This window comes from Oryza glaberrima, chromosome 1 (assembly GCF_000147395.1).
Source record: "Oryza glaberrima chromosome 1, OglaRS2, whole genome shotgun sequence".
Taxonomy (NCBI): domain Eukaryota; kingdom Viridiplantae; phylum Streptophyta; class Magnoliopsida; order Poales; family Poaceae; genus Oryza; species Oryza glaberrima.
This window is the reverse complement of record NC_068326.1, coordinates 31,218,469-31,245,262: the sequence shown is the minus strand read 5'-3', so window position 1 is coordinate 31,245,262 and position 26,794 is coordinate 31,218,469. Positions and strand designations below refer to the sequence as shown.

Below are 26,794 nucleotides of genomic sequence, written 5' to 3'. Positions count from 1 at the left end.
CATGATGACTTGGAGGTGCAAGAAAACCATTATCACCAAACAATTGTCATCTACTAGACAGAAAAAATTTACAATGTATTGTTTAGACTTTGGAACCCAAAAATTTTCTTGCGCGAACTAGAATGAGAGAGAAAGCAAAGCAGGTAGACACTGAGTAGACCAGTTTTAATGAGATAAGAATAGTGCATCAATAGAGGATAAGAGGAGTCCTATTGACTCCAGCTAGGCCTTACTTTTTGTCACCATAGGGCATATATTGAGTAGAAGGTGCAAGTGGATTGTATAGTGACCAAACAAATTCCATGCTACAAATGCAAAAAGCTTTCAAATAATTTATCTGATATTTGAAACACATATTTTCTAGGGTCTTTTAGAACTTCATAGAATATGTGATAATTATGACAAGTGGATAGACATTATAGGCTTTAGATAAACGATTATAAAATCTAATTGTAACTAATTCATGCCCAATGCAGGCTAGCTAAACAAAATATTTGTGGGTTGGTTACTTTCGATTACATAATTCCTAATATTTAACTAAAAATTTTATAAAAAAAATGAAATTATGGGAACAATCATAAAAAGCTCATTCCAGATAATGATATGTTTGTAGTTATATTTTTTTAGATAATGGAATTTAACATCCCAGCCTTTGCTCAAAAAGAGCTACAGCCAATTATTACATTGTAGCAATCCAGAAAAGAGCGTAGTTCAGCTAAATAGGACACACCAAACAAAAACAGAGGAAACCAAGCCAAAATAAGGAGAACACATTTATTGAAGTCTATTTGTGAACCTCCATCCATAATTGGCAAATAATTGCATAACCATCGACTCCAACTTGCAGCATGCAACCTTTAGGAACTCCCCATCATCTTCACACCTTTGTAGCTGTGCCCAAAACCGGAGCCAGTGCGTTGCCCTGAAAATTACCTGCATATATGAAATAGATGGTGATTTATTAAAAACCAAATCATTTCTACTCAACCATAGAGCCCAACAAATGGCAGAAGCTCCAACCAGTATCAGTTTACTCTTTTTCTTGTCAACCCCCAAAAGCCACCCATCAAATATATGAGATATACTAGTTGGAAGATTAAAACTAAAAGAAAACTGAACTGCTCTCCATATGAATTTTGCATAATGACAATCTATGAAGAGATGTTGAATAGTTTCATTTTTCATACAAAAGCAACACCTTAAGCTACCATTCTAATTCCGTCTCGCCAAATTATCCTTGGTCAACACAACCCCCTTAAACAAGTACCACATAAAGATCTTAATCTTAAGCGGCATCTTAAGTTTCCACATATATTTGTTCCTCTTAACATAACCGCATATATTTGTAGTTATATTTAGCCATCCAATAATTGTGTTCTCGCTAGCCTCGCACACTTATGGGTTGTCTCCTACACTGCACACTAGAATTGGACTCTACAAGTATATGTATTTAACATAGTTTTGAATCCCCTCAATCCATGAATAAATAAACAACAGGAACCTATTTTAGTATTAGATGTTTACACAAAAGTTGATTCATATTTGTAAAAATGTTGACATATAAAGGTATTACCCATTAGCATAAGCATTGCATCATTTTTTTAGTTCTTAGATGATTAGACTGTAATAAGTATACAACAAAAAGCTAACTAATTAGAGGGCACGAGCTTTATTTTGCAAATAGAACATGTTTATTAAACAATAATGGATTTGGAAAAAAACATTTCAGAAAAAAAAAGAACCCTTAAACAAACAATTATAAAAAGTTCATAATAAAAATTCAAGCAATACCAAACAAACTGCTTAATTAATTTTGAGACCGAGCGAATAACGTCATTAGCTGGTGATTCTGTTAACGCGAAATCTGTATGTGTGACTGGTCACTCGTAAACAATAACATTGACTATTGAGCGTGACGGGGCGATCCGGCGATGAATACAGCCATACAGGGGCATGAGATGTGACAGTTGAACACGTAATTGGAGAAATAGAGGGTGTGACCGTGTGAGTGCCTTTCCGGCCCACTCGGTGAACATCTCAATCTCGGAACTAATACCGACAATTAGTTCACCATATAGTTTAATTTGTTTTTATTATAACTTGTAAAATTTTAATTTTAGCTTATATGTTCGTAAAGTAATATATCATAGGTTAATCTATCTTGTTACTTTTTAATTTTTTTATAACTACTTAAGTGACATAGAAATAATAAGAAAATATTTCCTCAAGGTTTAAAATCCACTAGTATTAGTATGGCAGAGCCAAGCACAGCAGTATGCAACTCATGCTAGCTCCGAGAAATGTAAACAATTCGTAGTTCGGAGAAGATAAAAGGACTAACAGTAGAAGAACAGGCGAGAGCCGAGAGCGACGCAACAAAAGCAGGACTAATGAAGTCGTCGAGAACAGCTGGCCTAGCACGACACTGCTTGCCCCCTATTGGTTAGGAGTACTTGCATCGGCAAGCCACCCTCCATGCGCAGCGCCAGCGAGGTGACGAGCCCCGGATGCCCCTCGCCGCCGGTGTACCGGAGTGTGAACCTGTCGAACACGCACGACACGATGGACTTCATCTGTATGTAGGCTATCTCCTTGCCGAGGCACATCCTCGGCCCGCCGTGGAACACCGGGTACTTGAACGAGCTCTCCGGCCGGAACACGCCCGCCTCGTCCAGCCACCGCTCCGGCCTGAACTCCTCGCAGTCCGTGCCCCAGATGTCCTCCACCCTCGCCATGGCGTACGCGCAGTACGTCACCTGCCATCCTTTCCCGACGAACGTGCCGTCGGGAAGGAAGTTTTCCTCCTTGCAGACGTACGTGTCGAGGGACACCGGCGGGTAAAGCCGCATGGACTCGGTGATGGCCGCGTGCAGGTAGTGCATGTCGCGCAGCTCATGGGGGCTGAACGCCGCGCCGCTTGTGACCCCGTTGCTCGAGGACGCACGCCGCACCGCGCGGATCTCGCGCACTATATTGTCCTCAACATCGGGACGGCCGGATACCAACCAGAAAAACCAGGTTAGCGCCGACGCCGTTGTCTCGCGCCCGGCGAGGACGAGGTTGGTGATCACGTCGTGGAGGCTTTCGTCGCTGTGCTTGTCGCCCGCGGCAAAGCGCGACAGGAAGTCGTCACCGCGTGCCTCCCCTCTCTCCCTGCGCTCCCGGATGATCCGGTCGGTGTACGCATGGATCGTGGCGAGCGCCTCCCGCAACCGCCTTTCCGACTCTATGTTGAATAGCCTCTTGACTCGCCACAGTGACTTGATCGGCGAATTGAACCGGGCCAAGATGGCGTTCTGCGCGTCGTTGCACGCGCCCATGAACTCCGCGATGTGGGGCGAGGCCACGCTGTCCTTGGCCAGGCACGCCGGGTCCTCGTCGAACACCACACGGCAGATGTTGTCGAACGCGAAGCGCTCGAGCACGCTCTGCACGTCCAGCGTCCGGCCGTCGCGTCCCGCTCGCTCCAGCAGCGGCAGAAGCCTCTCGATGACCTCGAACTGAACGGTGTCCACCACGAAGTTCCTCAGCGTGCGCTTGCTGAACTCGTAGCTGGCGGCCTTCCGTTGCCACAGCCACTTCTCGCCGTCGGAGTTGAAGATGCCGCGGCCAAGGAAGTCCTCGAGCATGGTGATGATGGCCTCACCCTTGACATAGTTACCAAAGTTAGTCTTGAGCATGTGTTCGACGTTGGCCGGGTTGGCCGTAAAGACGCCGCCGGTGAGGCCAAGCGCCTTGAACGACATGGTGTGCGTGGGGCTGCGCTTTAGGACGCCGGCCGACCACTCGAGGATGTGATTCTTGTGCTTGACGAAGTGCGGCAGAGTGCCAACGACAGGGTAGGACTTGAGTCCATGGGCACGAGGCTGCTTCTTGGGGTCCTGGTGCATGTAGAGGAAGTAGAGAAGCGGTAGAAGAGGGAGGATGAGGAGAGAAGCTGAGATTGAGGAGAGTTCCATGGAAACAGTGAGGTGATTTTTGACTTGCGACTTGCGAGTGGCGCAAGTGCTTGCGAAAAGAGGTGGATTTTTTGGTTTCGGATCAGAGTTCGAGCGATGGAGTAATATTGCGGTTTTGCTAATTCGCGCGTACTAGCGACTTAGAGACGTGGCGGGCCCTTGTCACTCGGTGAGCTTTCTCTGTTTCTTTTTTCCGGGATTTTTTTTGGATACATGCTAACTAATACGGTTAGTTTTAGATAATGATAATAATTAAGATAAGATTTGTTTTTTTATAACAGATTGATAAGAAATCTATACGTGAAGTTAAATTTTGAAAACTTTCACCCTAAATTTGATAACTTTCAACTCAAAATTTGAATTTTTTAAGTTAAATTTTGAAAACTTTCAACTTACCATCTCAAATTTAAAAAACTTTCAACTCAGATTTAAAAACTTTCAACTCAAAATTTGAAAACTTTTAACTCAAATTTGAAAACTTTCAACTCACATTTCAAAAACTTTCAACTCAAAATTCAAAAACTTTCAAGTCAAAATTCGAAAGTTTCAACTCAATTTTTGAAAACATCCAATTCAAATTTCAGAAACATTCAACTCAATTAAAAATTTTCATCTTAAATTTTAAAACTTTCGTATTGAAATTCAAAACTTCCAACTCAAAATTAGAAAAATTTCATATCTAGTTGAAAACTTCCATATCAAAATTCAAAAGTTTTAACCCAAATTTTTAAAACTGATAACTCAAATTTTTAAATTATACATGTATTTTTTAATTATGGTATTTAACACTAACAATCGTAATTAGCTTGTGCTAATCGCACGCGGAGGGGGGGGGGGGGCGGCGGCTGAGCGAGTTAAGCAGCCAGCGCGCGGGCCCATTCCCGTAATATTGTGTCATTTAATAAAGAGTAAATGTAATTTGTCATTTTGCAAGTGGCGTAAGTAATTTGGACTGCGGCAGTGGGGTACATCCTCCGCTAAAAAGAACTTCTAGAATAATTCTGAACTGACAGTTATCTATATTCATTATCAGAAGTTGATTCTTTTTTAAACAAAAGAGAGTATGTCATAAATTATTGCTTAAGATAAGACGTCATAAATCATCATTTCCGATGAATTTTATTTTCTTTTGTCTTTTAACCGGAGATAAACCAACCTAAAAAACATAACACAACTTAGATATGTCGTATCTCAAAATAAATCAAACTATTTTTATTTTTTTGGTTTTCTCAACTCCGACTGGTGAGACAGGGACCGCATCGACGCTTTCCTCCATGTGGGGAGCGGCGAAGCTTGACAACAAAAATGTGCTAGCGGCGATGGTGGCGGCCTTGACGCCCGCATGGACTCCACCTCAGCCAATGCATAGCCCTGTGCCGAGCTCCAACTATTGTAGTACCTGTAGGCTGCCACCCTTGCCCGATAGGGCGGTGCTGGACGAGGAGCAAGAAACTGGCCCGTGAATTTTTTTTTGAACGAATCGGCGAGCCGCCAATTTCATTGAATATAGATAGAGAAAACTGTACAGTGAAAGGGGAAAGAAAAAACTCAGGACCTTTGGCCCTAGTCAACTAAGGAACAAGCCAATTTCTCAGATAATGCGCGCCTGCTAAGACCCATATCTTGGCCTCGTCCTTGATTTTTGTCAGAAGACCACTCGGTGGGAGCTCCTTATACTGGAATGTTCTGCGATTTCTTTCATTCCAGATCTCCCAGACGACTAGGAGCGTTAGGGAGCGTAGAGCCTTTTTGGGTGCCTCTTTTACACTTGTGGTTTGATTCCACCATTCTAACACCGACGAAGCCTGCCGCCAATGGTTGGGGTGAATATTGTTGCACGCCGTCCATTCCGCTAGGGTTGCCCATATTCTCTTTGTGTAGCGGTAGCCTGCGAGGAGGTGTAGAGCCGTCTCCTGGACCCAACGACATAAGGGACATATGGATCTATTTGACCATCCCCGGGTAAATAGTCTATCAGAGGTCCAGACTCTATTCTGAATGACCAGCCAGGCGAAGGTTTTGCATTTGCGAGGAGCCCAGGGCTTCCAAATTAGGTTGTTGAAGTTGTTGGCCGTTGTTCTAAGTAGTTGTGCATTATAGGCCGATGCCGCCGTATATTGACCGTGGCTAGTGAGCTTCCAAGATATTTGGTCGTCCTCATGTTCTGTCAACTCTATTGTCTGGATGGCGCTCCAAACCGTGACAAGTTGGTCAATCAGTTCTATTGTCCAGCCCACGTCCGTTGGTAATCCTAGATCGAGCAGCCATTGATCTGATTGCAAGGCATGTTGGAGGGGTACTATTCTTTTTCTTGGAGACCACGTAGATTAGCGGTGCCACATCTTTCATCCTTCTCCCTTGCCACCAGGCTGACTCCCAAAAACTCACCGTCGCCCCGTTTCCGATAGTTATGGATGTCGCTGCCGCGAAAAGGAGCTTATCGGTGTCATCGCACGGCGTACCAGAACCCACCCATGCTTTCTCCGGTGACTTCCATTCCTGCCAAAGCCATCGGAGGCGCAAAGCTCTTGCAAACTTCTCAAGGTTTAGGATTCCTAGACCTCCGGAACCAGTGGGTAGGCAGGTTCGGGTCCAGTTGATTTTGCATTTTCCACCCGTCAAGGCTTCTCCCCCCGCCCACAAAAACTTCCTTCTCTGCTTGTCAAGAGCCTCAAGAGACTCTTTTGACGCTTGACCTCGACATCAAGGCCCGTGAATGGGAGCTTGACCTCAACATCTACCGCATTATCGATGATCTTCAGTGGTAGCAGCTGCAGGAAGGCCGCAGCGGCGGTGACCGGCCGGTGAGGATGGGGCGGTAGGGAGAGAAACCGGAGGATGGGAAGATATACAAGGAGGAATATAATGTTTCACTTACATTTTCGTGGTTTTTATTTATTTATTTTAATTTTTTCTTTATCCAAAACCGTCCTCAACACTACTTTGGGACCCGATTTTGCAAAAATAGTGATGCGTTATATCTGATATTCTGGTTTAGAGACGATTCTGAAACTCGACAATGAGATGAGGGACCTGAAGTAAACTTTTTCCCAATAGTACCATGTGAGAGCTGTGATGTATGGGAGGCATCTCATCTTGGGCTACAATCCAAGATTAGCAGTGCCAGAATCTATCAACGCCAAAACAAGTTAGCAACAAACATAAGGGACTTAAAAGGATTCTTTCGTAAGCCCGCTCACCGATTCGGCCTACCGAGATGGACACACGTCCCAAATTCTTGCCGCATTGATCGAGTGTCCGGGAAGGCGAGGCCACCGAGGCGCGAGAGCACTCTTGTTGGTTACTTCCTGATGGTCACTTTCATCGGCAAGCCCCACTTCATACGCAGCGTCAGCGAGAGCACGGACCGAGGGCGCTCGTTGGCGTCGCTGGCGTACCGGAGACTGAACTTCTCGAGCACACAAGCGACGATTGACTTCATTTGTATGTAGGCCATCTCCTTGCCGATGCAGATCCGAGGCCCGGCGTTGAACACCGGGTACTTGAACGTGCTCACCGGCCGGAACGCGCCCGCCTCGTCCAGCCACCGTTCCGGCCTGTACTCCTCGCAGTCCGCGCCCCAGATGTCCTCCATACGCCCCATGGCATACGCGCTGTACATCACTAGCCACCCTTTCCCCACGAACATGCCGTCCGGCAGGAAGTCGTCCTCCTTGCAGCTGTGCGTGTCGATGGCCACGGGTGGGTATAGCCTCATGGACTCGGTGATGGCGGCATGGAGGTAGTGCATCTCGCGCAGCTCGTCGAAGCTGAACGTCGCGTCCGTGCTCCCGCTCGACGCGCGCACCGCGCGGATCTCGCGCACGACCCTGTCCTCGACGTCCGGCCGGCCGGAGACAATCCAGAAGAACCAGGTCAGCGCCGACGACGTCGTGTCGCGGCCGGCGAGGACGAAGTTGGTGACCACGTCGCGGAGACTCTCGTCGCTGTGCTCGCCGCTCGCGGCGAACCGCGACAGGAAGTCGTCACCGCGCGCCAGCCCGGCCTCCCCTCTCTCCCTGCGCTCCCGGACGATCCGCTCAGCGAAGCCGTGGATCGTGGCGAGCGCCTCTCGCATCCGCCTCTCGGGCTCCATGTTGAAGAGCTTCTTGACGCGCCACAGCGATTTGGCCGGCGAGTTGAACCGGGCCAAGATGGCGTTCTGCGCGTCGTTGAACGCGCGCATGAACTCCGCGCTCTGGGGCGCGGCCATCCTCTCCTTGGTGAGGCACGCCGGGTCCTCACCGAAGGCCACGCGGCAGATGTTGTCGAACGCGAATCGCTCGAGCACATCTTGCAAGTCCAGAGTCCGTCCATCGAGCCCCGCCTGCTCCAGCAACGGAAGCAGCCTCTTGACGATCTCGAACCGGACGGTGTCGACCACGAAGTTCCTCAGCGAGCGCTTGTTGAACTCGTAGCTGGCGGCCTTCCGCTGCCATAGCCACTGCTCGCCGTCGGAATTGAAGATGCCGTGGCCAAGAAAGTCCTCGAGCATGGACACGGTGAGCTTGCCCTTGGGGTAGTTGTCAAAGTTAGTCTTGAGAATATGCTCGACGTTGGCCGGGTTGGCGGTGATGACGCCACCGGTGAGGCCGAGCGCCTTGTACGACATGGTGTTCGTGGGGCTGCACTTCATGATGCTGGTCGACCACTTAAGGAACCGGTGCTTGTTCTTGATGATGTGCGGCAGCGTGCCGACCACAGGGTAGGACTTGAGTCCATGAATGCGAGGCTTCTTCTTGGGATCCTGGTGCATGTAGAGGAGGTAGAGGAGGGGTAGAAAAGCGAGCAGGATCAGGATGAGCAAGAGATAAGCTGAGATTGGGGAGAGTTCCATGGCAACAGTGAGATGATTTGGGGCTTTTGCCTTGCGACTTGTGAGCTGTGATTGGCGCAAGTGCTTGCGAGAAGAGGTCGATTTTTTTTTTTTGTTTTGTGGCTGGAGATTGCAAGTGATGCATGATGTGTCGTTATTTATAACGGAGGTGCTAACTACTAATACCTCCGTTTTTTTTAAAAAAAATAGATAATGTTGTTAACTTTTAGAATAACATTTGATCATTTATTTATAAAACAATAGTGTAAATATGCTAAAGTATAAATTAACGGGAATGCTAGGGGACGGGATACCGTCTCCCAACGGGATAGCTCCTCCTCCACAACGCGATTCTTATCCATACACGCACCAGGTCTGCTCACTCGCCGCCGTCGCCGTCCCCCGCCGCTGCCGCGCCCGTCCCCCGTCGCCTCCACCGCCGCCGCGCCCGTCCGCCGCCGCCGCCGTCGCGCCCATCCCCCGTCGACGCCGCCGCTGTCGGGCCCATCCCCCACCGCCGCCGCGCCTGTCCCCCATCGACGCCACCGCCGCCGCCCATCCCCCACCGCCGTCGTCGCTGTCCCCCGCCGCTGCCGCGCCCATCCCCCGCTACCGCCGCCGTCGCCGTCCTCGTCTACAAGGGACAGCTGCAGGGGGCCAACTGCGCATGTCGGGGTGCTCCTCCCCCAACGGAATGCCCAGCTATATCTAGTAGGAATCACCTGATACCTAGTAGGTATCATCCAATACCTCGCAAGTATCACGCGATACATGGTAGAAATCGTCTGATACCTGACAAGTATCACATGATACCTCGCGAGTATCACGCGACACGTGGTAGAAATTGTATGATACATGACAGGTATCACATGATACCTCGTGAGTATCACGCGATACATGGTTGAAATCGTCTGATACCTGACAGGTTTCACATGATACCTCGCGAGTATCACGCGATACGTGGTAGAAATCGCATGATACCTGATAAGTATCACATGATACTTGCAAGTATCACATAAAACGTGTGTAGAATTGTCTGATAGCTGATAGGTATCACACCTGATATCTACTCGGGATCATCCTGTTGGGTAGAATCGTCTGATGCCTGATAGGTATCACACCTGATACCTACTCGGGATCTGTCAAGGTTATGGATACCACATACCTAATAGTAGTTGATTGCATCTCGGCAGGACCCACCACATACCATGTCTTATACGGAAACTGACTTCAGATATGGAGTGAGTTCCAGATAAGGAAGGACAACCAGAGTTCTACATGGAATCAACAAGGACTGCTCGGATTGTATCCACATTGGTTTCCCTAGTTCTACTTAGATAAGGCGACACCTATGGGTATAAATACAAGGCCCCCCAGGACGATCAACACGATCAACACGGACACATGGACCACCACAATCAACACACCCACCACAATACACGGGACAACATACAAGCCTACATACGCCAAGACAAGCCGCCAGATATCGACATCAGAAATACGCCTGCATCGACCCTATCCGGTACCTTCAGAGGCCGGCCGTAGGGATCTAGCACTGTCTTTGATTTCGTCGGGCGCGAGCTCGAGGAGGAAGGCTACCCTGTTGTCGACTACGAGTCAGACCTTCAGACCGCCATGTCGACAACGGTTAGATAGGCTACCCCACATATTGTACTGGTGTGATTATGGTGAATAAAAGCAACTCCGGCTCCGGCCAACAGGATGTAGGGCCATTACCTGACCACTCAGGAGCCTGAACCTGTATAAAAAATCCCCATCTTCGTCTCTTTTACCTCAGTCTCGCGTATATCCTAGCACCGACGATCCCCATACTATGCAAATACCAGAATGACGACATCAAACGTCGACAGGATCATCCCGTTCGAAAATAGGATTCCGTTATATTGCAGCCCCCTAAATCAAACCTAGAGATTTTTTAAAGATAAATCATATAAAAATAATATTTATATAAATTTTAAATAAGAAAGATGAACAAATGACATGTAAAAATCAACGGAGTCATATATAAAAAAAATAAAATAGTACTATGTAATGCGGAGAACTACTATGGTATTACTCTATCACAAATATAGTTATTTCTAGCTTTCAATTTTTTTTACTTCCTCCATCCCAAAATACATCTACTTTTTAGTTCAAAGTAGAAAGTATAGCTATATTTTGCAATGGAGAAAGTAAAATGTAGCTATTTCTCTATCTATATCTCTTTTTTAACAAATCAGAATTGTCCATCATTTTATTTCTATACCAACTTTCTCTTCTCAACAAACATAATATTTCACCATTTAATTCCACTATTTCTCCTTCTCAACAAATCCTAATATGAACTTGTGAATTTTCAAAATCACACGAGTTGCACGCACAATTATATTTAAATTAATGCAAGTAGTAGTCTTTAGGAAGCTTACCACGATTAGATCTTGGGGAAACGCTTCCCACGATCATGCGCCCATTCCTCGGTCTCTCCGTCAAATGATTTGATCAATGACAAGTAATGCTTCTTATCGGTATTTAATAACAAGGAAAATATTCAAATAAAGATTTTCTTATCTTTTCAACTGTTTTTTTATCAAATATACGATATGGTTATAATGTTATATTCCTTTTATTAAGATCTCACAACAAAATCTTACATTTCTATATTCAAATGAAATCTCGTAATAATAATCTCATATAATTATATTCTTTGAAGTGTTTACATAATTACATGTGAATTGATTTTATTTTTTATAAAATTCCTCCGACTTATATTAGTGACAGTACAGATTTGAAGTACTTTAGTGCCCATACTGACCACAGAACATGAACACCACGTTAATTAAGCAGGGTTCGATATTTTGGTTTTAGAAACTTCGGTCCCGGGTATGAAATTATTTCATCCGAAAATTTTAATTTTATGAATTTAGTAAATTTTATACAAATTTTATCTAAATTTTAAATTAATTTGGGTAGAATATTTCAAAATCTCCACAATTTCAGATCAATCGCCTCTCTTCCTCGATTGTTTTTCCTTTCCGAAATATAAAACCATGCCATTATGGTTCCGTTGTGGGCTACGCCTCTCCATGTTGTGGGTCGGGTCGTCGAGCTGCGGGTCTTTTGGCCAACTATATTCCCCCGAATGGCGAGTGTTTGTACCTGTTGGAGCTCACATGAATTGTCGTGCCTGAGCCTCTTCCTCGCCACGACGTGCCGATCTGGCACGGCATGGCCCAATGATCCCCCACTCCCATAGGCCGTAGCTCGTCAATGGGCGGCCCAAAGAGATGAGAGATGCAAAATAGATGTATTCTAGATATATAAGACACGACCCAAAGAAATGAGGGAGGCAAAATAGACTTATTGCAAGGACGAGCACGTTTGACTGGTTGTGCCACATGTAGATATATAAGACACGACCCAAAGAAATGAGGGAGACAAAATAGACTTATTGCAAGGACGAGCACGTTGGACTGGTTGTGCCTTCAGACCAGCATGGCACGGCCTGTGTCATATTAGGTCGTAGGTGCAACCAGTGGGCGGGCACGGCCTGACTGACTGATCTTAGACCATGCTTTGGTTGTGCTAGGCCGGGCCGTGCCGAGCGACTCATTTGGCCATCTATAGGGAAAACAAGAAAACCATTCATGCTTTATTTCTGGGATCAAAGCAAGAGCAACTCTAGCAATGAAGTGGACGATGATTACTCCCTGGTGGTCACTTGCATCGGCAGGCCTCCTTCCATTCGCAGAGTCGACCAGAGCACGAACCCTGGGTGTCCGTCGCCACCGGCGTACCGGAGGCTGAACTGCTCGAGCACGCACGCCACGATGGACTTCATCTGTATGTATGCCATCTCCTTGCCGAGACACATCCTTGGTCCGGCGTGGAAGATGGGGTACTTGAACGGGCTGTCCGGCCGGAACGCGCCCGCCTCGTCCAGCCACCGCTCCGGCCTGAACTCCTCGCAGTCCGCGCCCCAGATGTCCTCCACACGTCCCATGGCGTACGCGCAATAGGTCACCAGCCACCCTTTCCCCACGAACGTGCCGTCCGGCAGGAAGTCGTCCTCCTTGCAGCTGTGCGTGTCCAGGTGCACGGGTGGGTACAGCCGCATGGACTCGGTGATGGCCGCGTGGAGGTAGTGCATGTCGCGCAGCTCGTCGAAGCTGAATGTCGCGCTGCTTGTGCCGCCGCTGCTCGACGCGCTCCGCACCGCGCGGATCTCGTGCACGATCTTGTCCTCCACGTCGGGCCGGCTGGACACCAGCCAGAAGAACCAGGTCAGCACCGACGACGTCGAGTCGCGCCCGGCGATGAGGAAGTTGGTCACCACGTCGCGGAGGCTCTCGTCGCTGTGCTCACCGCCCGCGGCGAAGCGCGACAGGAAGTCATCGCTGCGCGCCAGCCCGGCCTCCCCTCTCGCCCTGCGCTCCCGTACGATCCGGTCGGCGTAACCGTGAATCGTGGTGAGCGCATCTCGCATCCGCCTCTCCGGGTCCAAGTTGAACAGCCTCTTGACGCGCCATAGCGACTTCACCGGCGACATGAACCGGGCAATGATGGCGTTCTGGGCGTCGCTGCACGCGCGTATGAACTCCGCGCTCTGGGACGAGACCATGCTGTCCTCGGCGAGGCACGCCGGGTCCTCGTCGAACACCACATGGCAGATGTTGTCGAACGCGAAGCGCTCGAGCACATCCTGCACGTCCAGCGTCCGGCCGTCGCGCCGCGCCCACTCCAGCAGCGGCAGCAGCCTCTCGACGACCTCGAACCGGACGGTGTCCACCACGAAGCTCCTCAGCGAGCGCTGGTTGAACTCGTAGCTTGCGGCCTTCCGCTGCCACAGCCACTGCTCGCCGTCGGAATTGAAGATGCCGTGGCCAAGCAAGTCCTCGAGCAAGGACACGGAGAGCTCGCCTTTCGGGTAGTTACTAAAGTTAGTCTTTAGTATGTGCTCGACGTTGGCCACGTTGGCTGTGATGACGCCGCCTGTGAGGCCAAGCGCCTTGAACGTCATGGTGTGCGTGGGGCTGCGCTTCATTACGTCGGTCGACCACTCGAGAAACCTGTGCCTGTTCTTGGCGAAGTGCGGCAGCGTGCCGACTACAGGGTAGGACTTGAGTCCATTGGAACCTGCAGGCTGCTTCTTGGTATCCTGGTACAGGTAGAGAAAGTATAGGAGAGGCAGGAAAGGGAGGAGGATGATGAATAAAGGGGTTGAGGTCGAGGAGAATTTCATGGCGCGAGAGAGTGAGTGTGTGAGAGGAGCTTTTGGCATGAGGCTTGTGACTGGCAGACAAGTGATCTGTATCAGTATCAATGTTTCTGGGATAAGAAGACATGGATTGCTTGGCTGCTTTATAGCTGGAGATTGTAGTCGTCCGGCTCAGCAACATATCAATTGTGTTGGGTTCTTGGGTATTTTGGTATTTTACGGCTTTTGTTTGGTTGTCTTATTTTGCTAAGTCACACTTTAGTTATGTCATGGTTAGTTAGATATATGTTTATTTTGTTGCCGCCATTGTATCGCACTGCACTTATCACATGTCATGTATACTTCCAAATTTATAACTAACAATGCTAGGAAAGTGCTTGCTAGCATAGTGGAAGGGGTGAGTTCTAGCATGCCCAGACTTCTTTTATAATTTCTTAATTATTTGACACTAAGAGTCTCCTTGGTTGTGTAATATCTCGGGCTAATCTGTAAATTTGTTTCTGCGATAACCTCTGTTGCTAAAAAAAACTTAGCCATGCTATACTTTATGATAAACTATTTCTAATCATATTTTTATTGCATGGCACAACTTGCTTAAGGCCGTGTAGTTCTTTGGCTAAACATTTTTAAGTATACGGACACACATTTAAAGTATTAAACGTAGACTAATAACAATACAATTTATAGATTCCGTCTGTAAACTGCGAGACGAATTTATTAAGCCTAATTAATCTATTATTAGCAAATGTTTACTGTAGCATCACATCGTCAAATCATGGCGCAATTAGACTCAAAAGATTTTTCTAGCAATTTACATGCAAACTGTGCAATTAGTTTTTTCGTCCATATTTAATACTCCATACATGTGTCCAAACATTTAATGTCACATTTTGGACCAAAAATTTTTGGATCTAAACACACCCTAAGCTTAGTTGCAGCAGGGTTAGTTATCAACTACTCCTACATACTTTCGGTTAGTTCCCTCGTGGTGCTCAATTAATAGAGTTATTATAGATAGATAAATGTGCTTACGACTTCACATAGGTCAGAGAACAAAAGTCAAACATTCCCTTGATCAGAAGAACTGGAAGTTTCTTAGGCTTGTCTAATTTTAATGGTAGAGATTAAATTGGTGACATTATTGGTTCCAAGAGGGCAAGTGGAACTAAATGTTTCTAATTTACTTAAGATGAATCGGCTTGCAGCTCAAGATTCAGGAGTGGATCATCCTATCACAGCGCAAGCAGATCGTTACAATGACTTTGTTGTGCCGCAACTTCAATATTAAAGGTAGACAGTACACACTGACACCACACACAAGTTCGTGTTTCCTCTTTTATTTTAGAGTAAATTACACCCACGATATAACAACTTGGCAGGTGGGTGCAATTTGGCAGGTGGGTGCAATATAGTATAAGAACTTTAGAATTGAACGTCCGAGTGCAACAACTTGACAAGTGGGTGCGTTCTAGTAAAAAACTTAATAATTTAGTATTTTAGTGAATCAATTTAGCTAAGCATATGCTAGATGAGATTTTTCACGATGTCAGTATGCCAATACACACTGATCATACGGATATTACCTTATATATGAATTTAATCTTTAAGAATTATGTTGCACATACAATTTACATCCAATTATCTTTAAAATTTTTGTTTTCTTCACCTTCTCAATTATCAACCGAAATATAATAATTTCTTAATCCAGTTTAATTGATTTTTAGTTATTAGTTATTAGGATAAAATATAAATATGTTTATATAAATCCATGCTAGTATATTGTCAAAATAAGTACTTAAAAATTTGAATTTATATAAAAATGCTCTAAATAATTAAGTTGTCACGTAACTTCTTAATTTATTGTATCAAAATCCTACCTACCTTACAAGTTGTTGCATTTATACGATCACTTATAAAGTTCTTATACTAAATTGCACATTCCTACCAAGTTGTTGCACTAGAACATTCATTTTTCAAGTTATTGTACCAAATTACACCCACCTGCTAAGTTGTTGCACCGTAAGTGCAATTTACTCTTTATTTTAGCTACAATGGCACTCAATGTGGTTGTGCGTTGTTGGAAGGTCCATGTCTTTTGCCTCCTAAGGGTATCCACAATGTTGGTAAAAAGTTAGCCTTAAGCAATTAATGTTGTACAGGACAACATCTTAAGCATTGTGCAAACACACCATAAGAACCATAGAGCAAAAAGAAGCCTTAACCTTACGGTGCGGCAACAAGCTAATAAAATATGAAGTGAACAGAAGATGGGGACTTTTCATTGTGCCAAGTGTTTCACGGAAGGAGTGAGTAGTGATATTTTTTCCCCTCGATGGGACCCAGTGGGCCCCACCTTATTTTCTCTCTGCGACACAAGCATTGTAGGCATGGAAACAACTGCTGCTTACTGTGGTGGGTCCCACTCTTATGTTTCACGTAACCTTTAACATTGGCGTTGCCCTAACTAAACAGAAAGATCATGTAAGGACATTCATAGTGTGTCGATGTGTCCCATGCAAGCCCCTCAACCAACTAGGAAGACGCGCGAGCCTCGTTAGGGCTTGCAAAGTCGAACGAGCATGACACGAGAGACGATGGCTCGAAACCATGTTGGGAAAGTCGTGCCCCAGCGACACCCACACCCACACCCCGACATCTCTTTGAGCTTTGGCGAGCATACAATTTTAAAATAGTTAATTTAATTTTTGAAAGCAACTTTTCTATATTTTTTTTATAAAAGAACACGTCGAGTAATATTTTGTAGATCGAAAAACATACAAACGAACTCTTTCCAAACTACGAACTATTAACCAATCGGTTGCAAACGAACGCAATAACCGATTTTTTTAGTTGGCATCCATCTACATCATCTATATAGATAAAGATTCTTCGCAGTCGACTGTACCGCGTCTTTGTCACAGACATGCGGGCCTGAAGATCATCGGGCCCATATGTCCGTGAACGATGTAGTCGACCGGCGAGAGGATATCAATCCTGTCCACACACCAGTAGTAGTACTATTTGTACTGTAGCACACCACCTTTCTCGAGGATATCTGGATATGATGCAGATCATGTGCATTACTGCACAGAGGATCTCGATTATTTTCAAAAGCTCCACTGCGTGCCAAACACAAACACGCAACTAACGTAAGCTCGAAAGGTGCCGGCCGACCATTCGCCACTCGGAGAAAACAAGCACACCAATTTCTTTTATTTCTCGGGTTAAGCGGGAGCAATTCTCTAACAGCGTAGTCCACAAGTTGCTACGGCCATCAACCTCTAGTGGTCACTTGCATCGGTAAACCGCCCTTCATGCGCAACGTCAACCAGAGCACGAACCCCGGGTGTCCCTCGCCACCGGCATACCGGAGACTGAACCTCTCAAGCACAGATGCTACAATGGACTTCATCTGAATGTAGGCCATCTCCTTGCCGAGACACATCCTCGGCCCCGCGTGGAAAACCGGGTACTTGAACGGGCTCTCCGGCCGGAACGCGCCGGCCTCGTCTAGCCACCGCTCTGGCCTGAACTCCTCACAGTCCGCGCCCCAGATGTCCTCCACCCGTGCCATCGCGTACGCGCTGTAGGACACAAACCACCCTTTCCCCACGAACGTGCCGTCCGGCAGGAAGTCGTCCTCCTTGCAGCTGTGCGAGTCCATGGCCACGGGTGGGTACAGCCGCATGGACTCGGTGATGGCGGCATGGAGGTATTGCATGTCACGCAGCTCGTCCAAGTTGAACGTCGGGTCGCCTGTGCCACCGGAAGCGCGCCGCACTGCGTGGATCTCGCGTACGATCTTGTCCTCCACGTCGGGCCGGCCGGACAGTAGCCAGAAGAACCAGGTCAACGCCGTCGACGTCGTGTCGCGCCCGGCGATGAGGAAGTTGGTCACCACGTCACGGAGGCTCTCGTCGCTGTGATCGCCGCTCGCGGCGAAGCGCGACAGGAAGTCGTCACTGCGCGCCAGCCCGGCCTCCCCTCTCTCCCTGCGCTCCCGGACGATCCGCTCGGCGAAGCCGTGGATCGTGGCGAGCGCCTCCCGCATCTGCCTCTCGGGCTCCATGTTGAACAGCCTCTTGAAGCGCCACCGCGACTTGACCGGCGACATGAACCGGTCCATCACGGCATTCTGCGCGTCACTGAACGCGCGCATGAACTTCGCGCTCTGGGGCGAGGCCATGCTGTCCTCGGCGAGGCACGCCGGGTCCTCGTCGAAGGCGACATGGCAGATGTTGTCGAACGCGAAGCGCTCCAGCACGTCCTGCACGTCCAGCGTCCGGCCGTCGCGCTCCGCCCGCTCCAGCAGCGGCAGCAGCCTCTCGACGACCTCGGACCTGACGGTGTCCACCACGAAGTTCCTCAGCGAGCGCTTGTTGAACTCGTAGCTGGCGGCCTTCCGCTGCCACTGCCACTGCTCGCCGTCGGAGTTGAAGATGCCATGGCCGAGGAAGTCGACGAGCATGGACACGGCGAGCTCGCCCTTGGGGTAGTTACCAAAGTTAGTCTTCAGCGTATACTCGACATTGGCCGGGTTGGCGGTGATGACGCCGCCGGTGAGGCCGAGCGCCTTGAACGACAAGGTGTGCGTGGGGCTCCGCTTCATGATTTCGGTTATAAACTCAAGGAAGCGATCCTTGTTCTTGGCGAAGTGCGGCAGTGTGCCGACGACGGGGTAGGACTTGAGCCCATGGGCGTGAGGCTGCTTCTTGGGGTCGTGGCGCTGGCAAAGAAAGTAGAGGAGAGGCAGGATAGAGAGGAGGAGGAAGAGAGACGTTGAACTCGAGGAGAATTCCATGGTGAGCTCGAGCGAGTCAGTGAGATGGTTTTGGCTTGCGACTTGTGATGGCGCAAGTGATCTGTATCACTGTGCGGAGCACCTAGATTTGTCGGCTCTTTTATAGCTGATGAAGATGGCAGTCGTTCGGCTGGTGGATCGATTCTCTCGTGTTTTACGAACTTGGTATTCATGTTTCTGGATTTTTTTTAAAAAAAAGAGTTAATCCATTCACCTCGCCGGAAGAACTAGAAGATTCTGAAGCTCGTCTAATTTAATGGTAGTCTCTGGTTCGGAGAGATCAAAAGATATTGTTGGTCCCAAGATGGCAAGTGGAACTCATTGTTTTTCATTTCCTTGATTATACATCGGCTTGCAGCTCAAGCATACGTTTTGCTGATCAAGAATACATCATATGCCACCAAACAGATCGTTACATTGACTCGATCAATAGTAGTACTAATAGAGCGATCATTGACTCGATCAATAGTAGTACTAGTAAAGCTAGACAGTGGACGCCCGCTCAAATAATCAGGTTCTTAGGTTCAGCTTTGGTACAGCTCTCTCTAGTTCACAAATAATTGATCCAGGCGCACACACGAACTATAATAAAAGTTGATTAGGCTCAAAACAAATCTGCTAACATATACTCCCACTAGTGCAATAATGATTTTTCTGTGCGGTCGAGCGTGCGAATCTTCCACCCGTCTGGAACGAAGTGTCTGTGAAAATCGCGATTTTCACGTGCGCACGGGAAAATAAAAAATCGAAACAAAAAAAAACCGTCACCGCCATCGTTGCCGTCACCGCCATCGTCATCGCCGCCTTGCCTAAGGCCCGCCGCCGTCGTCCCCGCTGTCGCCGGCGACGGATCCCCTTGCGGTCACAGGCGATGGATCCATCCTCACCGCGGCGGCCGGCAACGAATCCACTCCGATGCTGCCGCCGTCACTGGGAGATGGGAGGAGTGGGAGGAGGGGGCGGATAGGGAGAGGGAGTGGGAGGAGGAGGCAGATAGGGAGATGGGAGGAGGAGGCGGAGAGGGAGATGGGAGGAGCAGGTGTGAGATGGGATCTAAGGAGATAGCGATGAGAGTGGGTGCATGTGGGGCAGCGACGGCGGATTAAAAGTTGAGAGGCTATTTTCGTGTGCGGTGACTTAACAGGTCCGTACGCGAAAACAAGCCTATTTTTGCATGCGGACCTATTAAGTGGCCCGCCTGCGATAATTGAATTTTTTCGTGCAGTCATCTTAAAGAGTCGCACGTGAAAATGGAGCACGATTTTCGCAGACGCAACTACTTACACGCCGTTTTGCAATCTAAAATGACCCCCGTCAAGGAAAATCATTCCTGTAGTAGTGTCCCTCCGTAAAAAAAAATCAAACTGTAGGGATGAATCTGGACCAGTTTGAATTTTTTTTTTTATAGAGGAGTAGGATAGAGCTACGGATCATATTCGGAAGCTCGTGCTTTCAAATAGAGAGTACTCCCTCCGATTTTAATATACGCCATTATTAATTTACATCTGATTATTGTTTCATAAAAAATAATATTATGATTATTTATTTTATTGTGATTTCTATTATCACTAAAAGTACTTTGTCATAACGGTACTATATATTTTCATATATTTGTAAAAAGTTTTAAATAATATGAATGATCAAACATATATTCTACAAGAGAACTACATTATAAATTACATACTAGCGAAGTAAATGTAGCTCAATTGGTTAGGTTTCTAGTGGTAGCTCAGTGCTTATTGGTCACCGTGTTTGAGAGGAGGTAAAAGGAAAAGATTGAGAAAATACGCAAAATAAGGTAAGACATTAGAGCATAATTAATTAAGTACTAATTATTTTAAACTTTAAAAATTAATTAATTTAATTTTTTAAAGCAACTTTCCTATATTTTTTTAAGTATGATATTTAATGATTCGTAATTTAGAAAGCGTGCGCATGGAGAAGACAGTGATTTTCTCTCTATCTGTTGCAAACAAACGCAGTAACCGGATTTTCCAAGAATGCGATGGCACACCAACTTTCTCAAGGATGCAAATCCTGTGCAATACTGCACATAGATCGATCTCGATTGTTTTCTCAAGCTCCACTTGGCGTGCCAAACACAAACACGCAACCGACATAAGCTCCGATTCGAAAGGTGTCGGCCGACCATTCGCCACTCGGAGAAGACAAGAACACCGATTTTTTTTTATTTCTCAGATTAAGCGGGAGCAATTTATTAACTTATTAAAGCAATAGAAAAAAGAGCCTCCACGTTCGCTCTCATGGTTTAAAAATTATTATATTAATCGGAAAAAAACAGAAAAATAAAAAATAGAGTCCAAATAGGAATACAATTTAAAATAACTGAAATTCGGAATTAGAAAAATAAGAAATATCGAAATAAAAGGCTAGATTCCATATACGTATACAATTTATAATAAATAACTAAAATTTGTAATAAAAAATAAAGACCGTTGAAGTAAGAGACAATCTAGAATACATGACGAGATTAATTAAAGTTTGAAATAACAAATAAAATAAATTCCAAAAATAGAAAAATAATTATAAGAGTTTAAGTTGGAATATAATTTATGAAAAAAATTATCGGGATGAAAAATTATGCAATTTTAAAAAAATCCATCTAGAACACAACAATCTCAAATTACCATAAAGAGGAGATAAGCAATAGGCCTATAAAGGAGTAGAGTGTTAGCGGTTAATGTGATATCAAAAAACTATAAACAAAACCCCAAATAGAATCCCAGTGAAGATAGGCATGCCGTTATGCAACATGGTCACGACGGTTGACGGGACTTATGCAGAGTAAAATAAACCCCAATGATAATCATGTTTGATTTTAAAATCTGAATAACAATAAAGAGGGGAGGCAATGGGCGGGGTGCGGAGCAGTATAGGGGGCGAAGCCCCTAACGATTTGACGAGACTTATAAAAAGTAAAAAAGAACACAAGCAATAATTATGTTCGATTTTTAAAATCCCAATGATAATAAAGAGAGGTGGCAGCGGATGAGCCGTAGAGCAGTAAATTGACGATGTTTGACAATACTCCTAAAAATTATGAAAACGAAATCCAACAAGACAATGAACTCTAAAAACTATAAGGCCTAATTTTTTAAAGTTTTAAAGAGGATGAATAGAAGTAGTGGTATATCGAGTAAGCAAATAAAAATGTGATAAAGGAGTAAGGGGTAGTGACTGATGTGGCTTTTAAAAACTATAAAATTATTAGAATCACGAGAATGATAATTTTAAATAAAATCATGTGTAAAAAATAGATAATTTTAAATTGTTGCTAGCATCGCAATTGCGTGGGCTGCCCAACTAGTTAACTTATTAAAGCAATAGAAAAAGGAGCCACCACATTCGCTCTCATGGTTAAAAAATTCTCATATTAATCGGAGAAAAACAGAAAAAGAAAAAATATAGTGCAAATAGGAATACAACTTAAAAATAACTGAAATTCGGAATTAGAAAATAAGGAATATTAAAAGAAAAGGCTAGAGTCCATATACGTATACAATTTATAAATAAAAATTCGGAATTAACAAAAAAATAAAAATAATAAAAGTACTCCATAGAGTCCATATAAAAATACAATTTATAAATACCAAAAATTAAAAATTAAAAAATAAAGAATATTGAAATAAAAGTATAAGAGTCCATATAGAATATTATCTATCTATTAATTTATTAAAGTAATAGAAAAAGGAGCCTCCACATTCACTCTCACGGTCGAGAAATTCTCATATTAATTGGAGAAAAAGAGGAAAAAAATAAAAAATAGATTCCAAATAGGAATACAATTTAAAAATAACAGTAATCCGGAATTTATAAATAACTTGAAATTAAAAAAAGGAATATTGAAATAAAAGTATAAGAGTCCATACAGAATATAATCTAGAAATGATTGAAATTTTGGATTAGAAAAAGGAATATTAAAAGTAGAGTTTAGAGTACATATAGAAATACAATTTAGAAATAACAAAAATTAAAAATTAAAAAATGATGAATATTAGAATAAGAGGCTAGAGTCCATAAAGAAATACAACTTAGAAATAACCGAAACTCAGAATTAAAAAAAAAGGAATATTGAGAGATGAGTTTAGAGTCTATATAGAAATACAATTATAAATAATAGAATTTTAGAAACAAAAATAAGGAATATTTGGAAGAAGTATGTAGAGTCCATATAGAAATTCAGTACTACCTGAAAATAGGAATTGAAAAAAAATAAAAGTAGAGTATATAGTAGTACATATAGAAATATAATTTAGAAATAACGGAAATTAGAAAATAGAAATGAAGGAATATCGGGAGAATTTAGAAATAACTGAAAGTGAAATTATTACATAACTTAGAATTATATACATTTAACATATTTTAACAATAAAATATAAAAATATATATGTTGTTATGCTAGCCGTGCAATCTCGCGTGCCACTAGTTCTGTAAAAACGAAGTCCACAAGTGTAGCAGCACGCTCCGGTCATCAACCTCTCGTGGCCACTTGCATCGGCAAACCGCCCTTCATGCGCAAACGTCACCGAGAGCACGAGCCCCGGGTGTCCCTCGCCGCCGGCATACTGGAGACTGAACCTCTCGAGCACAGATGCTACAATGGACTTCATCTGTATGTCGGCCATCTCCTTGCCGAGGCACATCCTCGGCCCCGCGTGGAACACCGGGTACTTGAACGGGCTCTCCGGCCGGAACGCGCCGACCTCGTCTAGCCACCGCTCTGGCCTGAACTCCTCACAATCCGCGCCCCAGATGTCCTCCACCCGTGCCATCGCGTACGCTCAGTACGTCACTAGCCACCCTTTCCCCACGAACGTGCCATCCGGCAGGAAGTCGTCCACCTTGCAGCTGTGCGTGTCCATGGCCACTGGTGGGTACAGCCGCATAGACTCCGTGATGGCGGCATGGAGGTATTGCATGTCACGCAGCTCATCAAAGCTGAACGTCGCGTCGCTTGTGCTACCGGACGCGCGCCGCACCGCGTGGATCTCGCGTACGATCTTGTCCTCCACGTCGGGCCGACCGGACAGTACCCAGAAGAACCAGGTCAACGCCGACGACGTCGTGTCGCGCCCGGCGAGGAGGAAGTTTGTGACCACGTCGCGGAGGCTCTCGTCGCTGTGCTCGCCGCTCGCGGCGAAGCGCGAGAGGAAGTCGTCACTGCGCGCCAGTCCGGCCTTCCCTCTCTCCCTGCGCTCCCGGACGATCCGCTCGGCGAAGCCGTGGATCGTGGCGAGCGCCTCCCGCATTCGCCTCTCGGGCTCCATGTTGAACAGCCTCTTGAAGCCCCACAGCGACTTGACCGGCGACATGAACCGGTCCCTCACGGCAATCTGCGCATCGTTGAACGCGCGCATGAACTCCACGCTCTGGGGCGAGGCCATGCTGTCCTCGGCGAGGCAAGCCGGGTCCTCGTCGAAGGCGACTTGGCAGATGTTGTCGAACGCGAAGCGCTCCAGCACGTCCTGCACATCCAGCGTCCGGCCGTCGCGCTCCGCCCGCTCCAGAAGCGGCAGCAGCCTCTCGACGACCTCGGACCTGACGGTGTCCACCACGAAGTTCCTCAGCGAGCGCTTGTTGAACTCGTAGCTGGCGGCCTTCCGCTGCCACTGCCACTGCTCGCCGTCGGAGTTGAAGATGCCATGGCCGAGGAAGTCCACGACCATGGACACGGCGAGCTCGCCCTTGGGGTAGTTACCGAAGTTAGTCTTCAGCGTATACTCGACATTGGCCGGGTTGGCGGTGATGACGCCGCCGCCGGTGAGACCTAGCGCCTTGAACGACATGGTTTGCGTGGGGCTCCGCTTCATGATTTCGGTTGTAAACTCAAGGAAGCGGTCCTTGTTCTTGGTGAAGTGCGGCACTATGCCGACGACGGGGTAGGACTTGAGCCCATGGGCGTGAGGCTGCTTCTTGGGGTCGTTGCGCTGGCGAAGAAAGTAGCGGAGAGGCAGGATAGAGAGGAGGAGGAAGAGAGAGGTTGAACTCGAGGAGAATTCCATGGTGAGCTCGAGCGAGATGGTTTTGGCTTGCGACTTGTGATGGCGCATGTGATCTGGACCACTGTGCTGAGCACCTGGATTTCTCGGCTTTTTTATAGCTGGTGAAGATGGAAGTCGTTCGGCTGGACGAATCGATTCTCTCGTGTGTTACGAACATTGTAATCATGTTTCTGGAATTTGAGATTGTTGAGAGAATCAAAGTCAATCCACTTCCTTTAAGGTCAATCCATTCCCCTCGCCGAAAGAACTAGAAGATTCTGAAGCTCGTCTAATTTAATGGTGGTCTCTGGTTCAGAGAGATTAAAAGATATTTGTTGGTCCCAAGATGGTAAGTGGAACTCATTGTATTCATTTCTTTGATATGCATCGGCTTGCAGCTCAAGAATACGTCTTTGCTGATCAAGAATACATCATATGCTACCAAACATATTGTTACATTGACTTGATCAATAGTAGTACTACTAAAGCTAGACAGTGGATGCCTCATGCCTGGTCGCCTGCTCAAATAATCTGGTTACTAGGTTACCTTTGGTACAACTCTCTTCTCTTCAGTACACAAATAAATTGATCCACATGAACTATAATTCTACTGCAAGTTTTCTTACCTCATACTCAAACTTATGATTAAAAGTTCGCGCTCTAATACCCACATCTAACCGCGGGTGCAAAATTCTCCCCAAACCATACCCATACAGGTAATGGATATCCATACCACTACACTAATTTAGAGCACTTAAATTTTTTACAATAATCCGATGATGACGATGGCAAGCACCAACATCATATTAGGCAACCTTAGTTTTAACATTAACATTCAAAAGCAAGTAAAAAATCATGTAAGAATTATGTCATATACGATTGGTTACGGATAAAGCATACCTCATATCCTATGACTTACGGAATATACGAGTATGGTATACCATCGGTCATACGACCGTAGGTGATAAGGAAATCTATAAGATATTATAGAAAATATCCTCATAGGCCGGTGATTAACAGAGTCCTACTCGAAGAGAATTGGGTCTATTCTATATTGTGTAGGGTTCATTGTCTCCAAGATCTACTTGGAGACTAAGGCAACTCACGTTATAAAAGACACACCCCCTGAGGGGTTCAGATCATCGAATCATAGCGCCAACATACCCACCATAGTTTACGAAGCCAGATTCGTCGGGAGATCTCGTCTAACCATCTCGACAAGGATCTCGTAAGTAACGCTGGATTCATCTGTTGTCTTTATACTATATGGTTTTCTATATCAATCTCATATAAACTGGATTAGAGCTATTACCTTAGGCACACCTTTTTTTACCCATGGGTAAGTGGGGTACTGGTGGCTAAAGAACCGAATCATACCTATCAACCCAACAGGTAAGGAATTTTGCTCATTAATAAATCTATGGATATCAGAATTAAAAATGTGACTCGTAATAATAATATAAAAACCTATGGGATCTCGGGTTATGGGACATGTTGCCAATTGCCATATCTAATCAGGCCTCTGTTTCGCTGTTTGTTAGTGATTGGAAATCTAAAGTAGTGAAAATACTAAAGTTTTTCACCACCACAAAGCGTCCATCGGAATAATATTAGCCGTTGGATGCAACAAACATTGAACCCATGCCGTTAGATTTTGAATAGGCCTCAGTATAGCTTTAGTCAAAAGGTGAAGACGAGATTTCAGGAGTCTTCGATCAGAGTCGAGAGAGGTAGGCGAATAGGCAGCATCCACGCGTTAAAAAAAAAAAGAAAAAAAAGAAAAGCTGCCGCCGCGGCTTCATCCTCCTCCGCCGCATCTTCCATTCTTCCCATCCCCACAAGCTCCTACCCTGGCCTCAGTCTCTCCTAATCCCCTGCCTCCTCCTCCCTTCTGTCCATCCCCCACTCATTTGCGTCTCGCCGGATCAGGCCCTGTCGCGTCGGATCGTTCACTCTAGGTCCTCCTATGAGAGCGTCATCGCCGGATCGAGCGTGCACTGC

General features: G+C 45.9%; 5 protein-coding genes across 5 annotated transcripts; all 5 read right to left on the bottom strand.

The window, feature by feature from the left end:
- Positions 1 to 2,224: 2,224 nt before the first annotated feature.
- Positions 2,225 to 4,045, bottom strand: LOC127755694 (cytochrome P450 CYP94D108-like). Its single transcript, XM_052281372.1, has one exon. The coding sequence runs from the start codon at positions 3,957 to 3,959 to the stop codon at positions 2,415 to 2,417; it is 1,545 nt and encodes a 514-aa protein (XP_052137332.1). The 5' UTR covers positions 3,960 to 4,045; the 3' UTR covers positions 2,225 to 2,414.
- A 2,953-nt stretch (positions 4,046 to 6,998) lies between these two features.
- Positions 6,999 to 8,880, bottom strand: LOC127760092 (cytochrome P450 CYP94D108-like). The gene has a single exon (XM_052284302.1). The coding sequence runs from the start codon at positions 8,794 to 8,796 to the stop codon at positions 7,261 to 7,263; it is 1,536 nt and encodes a 511-aa protein (XP_052140262.1). The 5' UTR covers positions 8,797 to 8,880; the 3' UTR covers positions 6,999 to 7,260.
- Positions 8,881 to 12,400: 3,520 nt separating this feature from the next.
- On the bottom strand, positions 12,401 to 14,109 carry LOC127770331 (cytochrome P450 CYP94D108-like). Its single transcript, XM_052296001.1, has one exon. The coding sequence runs from the start codon at positions 14,051 to 14,053 to the stop codon at positions 12,476 to 12,478; it is 1,578 nt and encodes a 525-aa protein (XP_052151961.1). The 5' UTR covers positions 14,054 to 14,109; the 3' UTR covers positions 12,401 to 12,475.
- Positions 14,110 to 16,742: 2,633 nt separating this feature from the next.
- Positions 16,743 to 18,848, bottom strand: LOC127756379 (cytochrome P450 CYP94D108-like). Its single transcript, XM_052281727.1, has one exon. It carries the CDS (start codon positions 18,789 to 18,791, stop codon positions 17,265 to 17,267), a length of 1,527 nt encoding a protein of 508 aa, XP_052137687.1. The 5' UTR covers positions 18,792 to 18,848; the 3' UTR covers positions 16,743 to 17,264.
- A 4,370-nt stretch (positions 18,849 to 23,218) lies between these two features.
- LOC127760381 (cytochrome P450 CYP94D108) lies at positions 23,219 to 24,814 on the bottom strand. Its single transcript, XM_052284630.1, is given in 2 exon segments — positions 23,219 to 23,331; positions 23,333 to 24,814. Coding segments are annotated over 2 exon segments (1,530 nt in total). The 3' UTR covers positions 23,219 to 23,283.
- Positions 24,815 to 26,794: the final 1,980 nt, after the last annotated feature.